The following is a 9,091-nucleotide window of genomic DNA, read 5'->3' on the forward strand; positions in this document are numbered from 1 at the left end:
ATTAAAAGAATTTTCTCAAGGTAAAATCGGTAGCCGAGCGTGTTAGGACACCTTCGTTCCAGGTGTAGGCTATACCATTCGTGTATCCAAACATCTCTCTAGGGTTTTAGTCCTCTTCATTGCAAAACCCCCAATCTTCACTTGTAATCCATAACGGAAACTCAACTCAAGAAACTTTAATTCAAACTTTAACGCAGGACAGCAATGGCCACCACCACCGCCGGCTTCGCCGCCAGATCCATTTTTCGTTCCACCTCCGTCAGGAACGCGGCGGCGAGAGTCGCCTCCGAAGCCAAAGCTGCTCGTTCTCCACTACGCATCTCCAGCAATAAGCCTCTTTCCAATCGCATTTTCAGGTAATGCTCAGCTACTGATTTAGATATATGGATAGATAGGATAGAGAGAGATTTGATGCAGAAGATGATGATCTTGTTTTGAAGGTGTCCTGTTGAACTGAGTTGCGTGGAAACAATGGTGCCGTTCCACACTGCAACTGCTTCGGCATTGATGACTTCGATGCTCTCCATCTCTCGCCGCGGTTACGGTTGGCTTCCAGAAGGTATTTTCGTTTCACGTTTTAGATCTTTTTGTTTGAATGATGATTTGTAGTTCAAATGGAAATTGATACATTTGGTTTTTTTTTTTTTTTTTTTTGGGTTTTGATTGGTTGGAGTTGCTCTGATGACGATATTTCTCTTCGTGGATTTTGTTTGAGATCCATTTGCATGTGATTTTTAAAATTTTCCGTATCATTCATTTATTGGATTCTGGCAGTGTTGATTTCTTTTAAAGCTATTCATGTTTTTGGGGCAAAATTTTTTCCTTGGGTTGAAAAATACATTAAAAACTCTAGAAAACAGGTGGTTTCTAAATGAATCAATTGAAATTTAGGATCTGATGACATTCATTTCCTTAATTTTTTTTTCTCCATATGAAGACTCAAATCTTTCTTCATAAAATAAACATAGTCCTTAAAAATACTCAGCCACGACTATTTCTTCACCAACCTTTGGCTCTGTTTTGCAATATTGGGTAGAATAGAACAAGTAGATAGACAATATTTGGATTCAGAGATCTAAAGTGAATTTCTTGATGAATCATTTTCTGACAAGTTATTCACTGTGACAACTATGTTTAGATTTGTGTGTATGTCCTCTGTAGCAGGGGTTGTCTTGTTTGCTTATGTTTGTCATAGGAGATTTGCTAATAAGTTGCCTAACCACTGGGTTTTCGTGCTTGAATTAGGTATCTAGCCAATCTTTATAAAGCCAATGATGTCCTTTCTTCCTTTTGATTTTCTGGTAAGTTAGTGTTTGCTGGATATTGGCTCAAAGCTATTAGAGCCGTAAACAAAATGAAATAGGACACTAGGAATGCCAATAATCTGTGATTAGGTGTTATGTAAGAATAAGGGGATATTGGATTCAATCTAGTTAAATGGCATGGGTTTTAATCTTTTATACACTAAATTTTTCTTTCCATCTATGGAGTGATGGGGGATTTTAGGTCCCTAAGTGAAGTATGATGGCAAAACCACTGCTTGTCACACTTTTACCTCTTAAAAAAAAAAAGAAGTGAAATTGTCCTTCCTTTCCTATCTTCTCGTTTTGATAAAAAAATGCACACTCCTTTTTTTCATGTTGTAGGCCAAGACAAGACTAGATGAAGATCAAGAAGCAAAGATGGAATGACTTGGACTTGTTTGGTTTTTTCAAGCTTTCAAACTAGTAGTGAATGGTGTCTTCAATAGATTAGGCAAGGCAGATATTTTTCAGAAATAATTATGAAACATGAAACCATGTGATGTAAATTGACGTTGTTGAGTGGACAATGGTTTATGGAAGCTTAGTTGAAAAGATCCATTCATTCATTTCATTCTGTGATCTTTCTGTACATGTTCTGGAATATTTCTCTGTTATTGGTAATCTAATTGAGTTTTCCTTCTGGTTAAAGTTTACCATATTCTTGCCATCATTCACTCTTTTCTGAAAGCAATAAATGGGACTGAACATTTGGATTTAAGTGAGAAAGTTCATGATCCAGATATCTATACTTAATTTTGGGAATGCCTTAATCTAACTGCAGAAGATGCAAGGTCATAAATGTACACTGCTATAATTGGAACTACAATATGAAAGGTCAATTTTTGGTCTGCGTTAGATTATACTGATATCTTGGGTGGGGGTTACATTCAATCTAGTTCATTGCTTTTTGAACTGTTGTTTTGTTCTTACGGTCCTCCATCTATAATATCCATGTACCTGGGTTTTGTTCCAAATCTTTCTATGTGCTTATTGAAATATTCTTATTTGCAAAAACAGGTGCAATTTCATTTTGTTTTGAGTGCCTCTAAGCCTTGATCATAAAAGGGGTTGTACAATGATGACATAATGCCACCTATGAAGAGTGTTCCTATTTCAAACTGGGATTGCACCAACTGCAGTTTTGAATGAATATTATTTCTTCTAAACCCAACATATCTTTTTAATCTTAAATTTTCTTTGTTCAGCTATTTTATTCTCATTTAGTACTTTATCCACCATCCTATATCTAATGGCACTACAGTGCTGACCTGGTCCTTTTGACTCATTGTTGAAAATTGCTAAGACCATTCTGCATATGAGAAGTAAACAATCTTTAAAATGGTTTTCCATATAGCACTAAGAAATGCATCCATGTTTTTAACAATGGCTTAATATCTGGACTTCAGACATACTGTTTACATGAAGGCAAGTACAAGCAGCTATTTGCCATCTCCAAGTCTTACCACAAACTTGTAGGTCTTTGCTTTTGATAAAGTGGAATAGTCAAATGTGATTTGTTTCCTATACTGAGATGAAGCATTCAGACTGTTCAATATTTCATTATCATCTATCCACAAGTTTCTTTTGTTAAATCAGCTTGTTAAGAAATAGGCCCAGGCATCCCTTGCCCTCCTATTTTTTATCTCCTTTGTAATCATAGAATTTCAATTGATGACTTAAGGTCAATGTTGCATTAACATAAAATGTGGTCACTTGCAATGTATACATGGCTGAATCAATGGATGCAGTGCTTGGTTGTAGATTTGGTATGGATGGGCAAATTGACAACCATACTGGTGGTTCTTCAGTTGCATATTAAATGAAAAAGACATTGATTAGTCAATGAATATGAAAACATCTGTTAGTATTTTTCTTCCAGAGTTGCATCGGGAATTCTCAAAATATGAGTTGAACATTCTTAAGGACGTTTCTCAGTTATCATGGTTGAGCAATTTATGAAGTGTTGTGTGCAAGAATCATCATCTTCTCTTTGCATATTTTGTCCTGTTTTATTTAAATATAGGTGTTCCTCCTTGACTAAAGAGTGACTCATGGTGCATGAACTTGGAAGCTGAATGTCAGCTTTCAACCATTAGATTTATACTTTTTATGGGTCCTTAAGAATTTTAGTTATGATCACCTCCTCTTTTTTTGCATGTGTTCGTTATTAATTTCAAATTTCAAAACTTGGGGTTTTTCATCAGATTGCTTTATTAAAATAAAATTGATTTTAGAATTTTAGCATCAATGTGATTGATTAGGGAGATTACTAATTCTCTGTATTCAATCAGCTTGCAATGATGATGTGTGATGAATGTCCAGAGGATTGAAGCAAGGTTTTATGTACAAAATTCTGCACTCTAAGACAGTGACAGCAGATAAGTTAGAAGTTTGAATTGAGCATGCAGAAGAGCCAAGTTGGATTTCTACATTTCCAAAACCTAAATGAACTAATAATTTTTTGTTGTTTTTTTTCCTCCCTTTGAGGCTTAACTATAGTACTTTTAGTTGTTTTGACGGTTAATGCTAATAAGACCATTGAAGTCACATGTAATGGTTCATATGTAGCTCCCTATATAATTGTGAAGTCGCTTTGCTGATCTTTGAGTTAACTTTATTTTTTCATCTTTTTCTTCCCTTTGTTCTTTTTCACATGGATGTTAATAAGACCATTGAAGCACAATGCTAATTTCTCTTTGTATTCAAGCAGCTTGCAATGATGATGCATGATGAATGTACAAGGGGTTGTGCGAGGTGTTCCAGCATAGATTAGTTCAAAATACTGTGCATTCTAAGAAGTGATGCTTGATAAGTTAGATGATTCAATGAAACTGAGCAATGCTAACAATGTATAGCATGTGCCTCTAATCCATCTAATCTATACTTTTGATGGTTCAATAGTGTGTTTCTTCCTTTTTGCAGTTGGGTTATTGATGGGTTGATGTAAGAATGCATTTCATTGTACTCATTATGACAATATCTATTTGTTGATGTCATGTAGGTGGTAATAAAACATGCCTTCTAAAATTTCTGTTCTCATCTACCCTGATGCACAAGTCTTGTGGACTAGTTGAATCCCAAATGCCAATGAATTATAACGTTCTCCAGTGTGTTTTTATTTAAATCTGTGACATATGATGCCCTTGCTATATCATGTTGCCTTTGGGCCTACTGTCCTGAACTTGGACGGAAGCTACAAAAACCATTGTATATGGTCATATATGCTGGATCCACATCCTCATCTCATCATGGTTTTAGCCTATGTATGATTCACTGACTACTACCAACCCTTGTTTTGAGTTTCCATTAGTTACTTTTGATTTAGTTTGTTAGCATATCCAGGTGGTCCTAAGTTTTGATTAGCAGAAGTGACATATAACTAAGAAAATTTAACCTCCTGTGCTGGGGTTTTTACATTGAACCCAGTATTTGATCCCAAAATCAATTCAACCTTTTAAGATTTTTGTTGGCACTAATTCCTGACAGTCTTGTGTTTTTTTAGGCCTGTAATCAACCCTACTTAATGGCAATTCCAGGCAGGCTGGAGAGATGGATCACATTGCCATTGCCGCAATGTCTTTTTCCCCCGCATTTTATTGACTGTACTCATGGATCTTATGAGGATGCAAATTATAACTTATCATTGAACTAGCATTAATAAGCTCACACACATTGCTAGACCGGAGGATTTTGCCTTTGATGTTATTGAAGTTTGTTCTTTGTGCATGATATAATAATCTGCTTGTGCATTGATTGCCAAAACGGCTTTACTTGTGTCAATCTGCTTGGGACATCGTTCTTAGAGTGTCCTCTTTATCAGAAAATCTTTTGCCAACATGTTTAGAAGGCTGCTACGACCCTTGGCTTTCCTAAGCAGCATTTGAACCTTGGCTGTCCAACATTTGGCACTTGGCAAGGGCAATTGATGATGGATCCAAAATACAATGACAAACACCACCCTATATTTATATAGTAAAATAAAATGTCATCAGTGTTTACCCTTTTTTTTTTTTTCTGTTATATAACCGTGGATCTCCGCGTTAGCTTAAAATGTCATCAGTGTTTACCCCTTTTTTTTTTATTATTATTATATAACCGTGGATCTCCGCATTAGCTTATAATTACCTCGACTAATTTCATGAGGTCCTGAAATTAAAGCCTCTAGTGGCTTTAGAGAGATTCGAATGGTTACCCATTCGGGAGCAAACTCAAGTTCGGGGCAATTGTACTATCCCTTAGGTTATCAGTATTTACCCTTATTAAAAAACAATTAAAAGAATGTTTTCGAAAACAGTTTTTTGAAAACCTGTAATGTTATTAACTTATTTTTTGTATTTTAAAATAATTTTTATTTATAACATTTTATTTTTATTTGTTTTGTATATTTGTATAATTATTTTTTAAAATAACCTAAAAAAAAATTGTGAAAACAAGTAAAATCTCATGACAGCTTAAAAAACCATTTTTTAATAAAAAGTTGCCAATCAATTCTAAGTCTAGAACATGGTTTTCGGCGTTGAAGAATGGTACCCAACAGGCAATCGTCCTATCAACTAGTGTACGCGTTAGTCTTCAGCCTACAGGGGCATTATTTTATGATGACTCTGCACCGAAGCTAGCCAACTCTGCATAAGAAAAGCAAGCCAAAAAGGAGTCCTACAGGCTAAGAGAGGGATGGAAGTAAGGATGGCAATGGTTTTTTTCAGGCATCCATCCCAAACCCACTCCATTGTCCTCCCTAAATGCAAGCCATGATTAACAAAAATGAAAGCAAAGAAAACTGAAGAGACATCTTGCCAATATATCATCTATTTACTGTGCAGGGTTCTGCCATATAAGAACATAAAGCACAACAATAATCAACCTTTCCAAGTAGCTAAAAGCTAAAACAGTTCACTGCTTCAAAACTGAAAACATCTCTGGCAAGACTTGTGTAGCAAACGTAAAAGCTGCATCTGATTAAGGACCACCCAACAATAATCAAACCTTTTGTAACCTTGTAATATATTCACTTCTTAAGGCAATGTATTTACCTATCACTCTTCCAGCACATTAACCAATTCGTACTCAACTAGCGAAAGATTGTTCTGCTCTTTAACTACAAAGTTAGCATCCTCGGTCACTTCAACACGTCCCCATTTGTCAACTGCTAGCCTCATTGATCCCTTAAACATGTCAATCTTTGCATTGCGCAGAATCACGGTGGCGCCCGCCTTCATCATATCAACTGCATGGTGACATAGGTACCTCATTACTATTAATATAAAACAGCAATGCTTTGACATCATTCATACACAGAGACTCACCTAAGTGCTACTGGGATAAGGAAGCTAGGACCAAACTACATTTGTGTGAAGCCCAAGCAATGTGAGATCAAGCAGATGAAATAAAATTATGGTAGTGAATCAATAGATCACTGACTTTAAAGTACCAGTTAAAAAACGTATCATTCTCAGTTTCGCCACAAGCATTATTTACAATAAAATTAAACAGAAAAATGGATTCCATACTTCTAAATGCATGATTAACGATAGGTAGAGTATTCACAGGTTCAAGTCCTGAAAAATGTTTCCATCTCAATTAGGTAGTAGTAAGCACAGTCAAGCATCTATAGGTCAATGATGAGGGAACAATGGAAGGGAAAAAAGCTTGCAGGGGCAACAGAATGAAAATGTAATGACCAACTGAATTTGTTTAGGCTTCTGCAGGCATCCATGCTATGGTTGTTACATAGCTTGGGGAGGGATGTACCTAAAGGAAGGTTCAATGCCTTCGTTTGAGTATGTTGATTGGTTAGGATCTTAATGAGACAGAGAGAGTTTCTTTTTGTGTTCTCTCTTGTTTGTCTTTGCCTTTTAGTGCTGATTGTGTCCGTCCTGTGTCCTCTAATGTACTCTTTTGTTGCTATATACATACGTCTTGTATTGCCTATCAAAAGAATATAAATACAATCCACCCCGCATACAAATGTCGTCTATGGAAATTGTTCAAAATTGGGTATAATGCATCTGTTGAGAGAGAGAGTTGAATAAACTTCCAAAAGAAACATGGTTAATTTATCCAAACAAGAACGTAATATAGAATCCTCAACTGTACAAGTGGATCCCAGGTTGAGCTCATCTCAAATTCAAAATTCCTATCTTATCCTACTGCAGTTTTTAAGAGCATCACGCTTCAATGTTTAATAAGCTAGATTACAGTAAAGCCATGTCAAGAACTTATCTTAGTTGCTGAAGTAACTCAAAAAAATAAAAAGTTTTTAGAAAATACGTCTTTGAAGATCTAGGCCCAACACTAAAAAGTTGGAAGAAAATAGGAGTACCAAAATTTAGGTTCAGCCCTGCTTGACTAGGGAAAACAAAAAAAATGCCCATAGTGTTTGCTTTTGTCAAAACTTTTTCTTTTGGTTAGGCAAGCTTGCAACAATGACCTGGATTTTTACATCCAATGTTGATGGCTTAACTGGTAAGCAAAGGTGGCAAGTCAATGAAGAAAGGAAATATGGAATGGGCCCGCGGTGGAAAACTTTTGGTCTTTATCATAGATTGATTGATGGTAATAACTTTGTTTGTTTTTTTTTTTTTTCATATATATTTATTTTATGACAAGGAATTGAACCCAAGACCTCCACAGTACCCAATCCAAACTCTTGCCACTTGAGCCAAGCCTCAAAGGTAGTAAACATCATTGATGTTAACTTCTTCATTCACAAAAATAAGTGGTGGAAATGGCTTCTAGCAGATGTTAAATTACTGAACATTGAGTTGTTGCTCGCTTGAAAATCATGAAGGAGTTGGATTTTAAGGTACAATTAATCAACAAAGAGCCAACAAACAATTTTCCAAACTTAAATATTTGAAATTGACATAAAGCATAACATCATATATCTCAAATTTAAGTAATCTAATGCAACTGATCCTTCACAGACACTAAACAATGACAAAGAAAATTCATCTTCAGTAGATGCTGAGAAAAATGAAACAGAAAATATAATAAATTTTTGAACTTTCATGCTATTTTCAATTTCCTTGTATTACCAACAATGAAAATTCTGCAGCACAAAAATTCAAATTTTATTTTATGTTTACGGCGGCCTAAGCAAACCTAAAGATAAAATATTTCACTTCGTTTTTCTCACTTTTTCTCATGAGCCAAACATTAAGAAAAAAAAAATTGAAAGCTAACACCCCTTTTCAACACCCTTTTAACACAATTCCAAGAGCGTTACAACGTAAGATGCACAATTCTCTTTGTTTCTCACATTTCCTCTGCAACCAAACAAACCACAACAAGACATACTCAAGATATAAACAAAATACCTTGATCGTTACGAGCAGTGAAGATGATCGCCCCAGTCTCATCCCCAACAAGACACTCAGCAATACGAGTGTGGCGAAGATGCTGCGACACCGATCGGCCCTTTTGCAACACGGTCTTAGAGCTCACCACCTTCACCGTCAGAGTGTGGCCACCCGTCCCCGGCTTCAACTGGTCCACCTTCGTGAACACCGGCTTCCTCTTCTCCGTCACAGCTGCCTTCGCCGTCTCCGTGGTCTCCGTGGTCTCCGTTGTCATCGCCGTCTCCGTAGTCGCCGTTTCCATCACCGTCTCTGTAGTCGCCGTTTCCATCGCTCAAAAACCCTAGCTTCAGGATCCAAATCGGTTGGGGACGTTAAGAAGCCCTAGAATAAAAACAAACGTGTTAGGGTTTTGCTTTTAGACTTAGACATGGACTTGGACCCTTTTAGAGCTACCTTTGTGCAAAGGGAAATTGATTAGGTGAGAGA

General features: G+C 36.3%; 2 protein-coding genes across 8 annotated transcripts; one reads left to right on the plus strand and one right to left on the minus strand.

The window, feature by feature from the left end:
• Window positions 1-36: 36 nt before the first annotated feature.
• Window positions 37-5,066, plus strand: LOC100243665 (protein NUCLEAR FUSION DEFECTIVE 6, mitochondrial). Of its 7 annotated transcripts, none has more exons than XM_010658698.3 (4): window positions 71-356; window positions 441-559; window positions 1,246-1,301; window positions 4,015-4,331. In XM_010658698.3, the coding sequence occupies exons 1-3, from the start codon at window positions 205-207 to the stop codon at window positions 1,251-1,253; spliced, it is 279 nt and encodes a 92-aa protein (XP_010657000.1). In that variant the 5' UTR covers window positions 71-204; the 3' UTR covers window positions 1,254-1,301; window positions 4,015-4,331. The 7 variants fall into 7 exon arrangements, with proteins under 7 accessions (XP_003633236.1, XP_003633237.1, XP_002276788.1 ...); XM_003633186.4 differs by lacking the exon at window positions 4,015-4,331 and adding an exon at window positions 1,647-1,875; XM_003633188.4 differs by lacking the exon at window positions 1,246-1,301 and having other exon boundaries at window positions 37-356.
• Window positions 5,067-6,095: 1,029 nt separating this feature from the next.
• Window positions 6,096-9,091, minus strand: LOC100248803 (uncharacterized protein At4g28440). The gene is made up of 2 exons (XM_002276663.5): window positions 8,624-9,091; window positions 6,096-6,531 (listed from the first exon to the last, which is right to left on the minus strand). Exons 1-2 carry the CDS (start codon window positions 8,931-8,933, stop codon window positions 6,341-6,343), a joined length of 501 nt encoding a protein of 166 aa, XP_002276699.1. The 5' UTR covers window positions 8,934-9,091; the 3' UTR covers window positions 6,096-6,340.

This window comes from Vitis vinifera, chromosome 12 (assembly GCF_030704535.1).
Source record: "Vitis vinifera cultivar Pinot Noir 40024 chromosome 12, ASM3070453v1".
NCBI lineage: Eukaryota > Viridiplantae > Streptophyta > Magnoliopsida > Vitales > Vitaceae > Vitis > Vitis vinifera.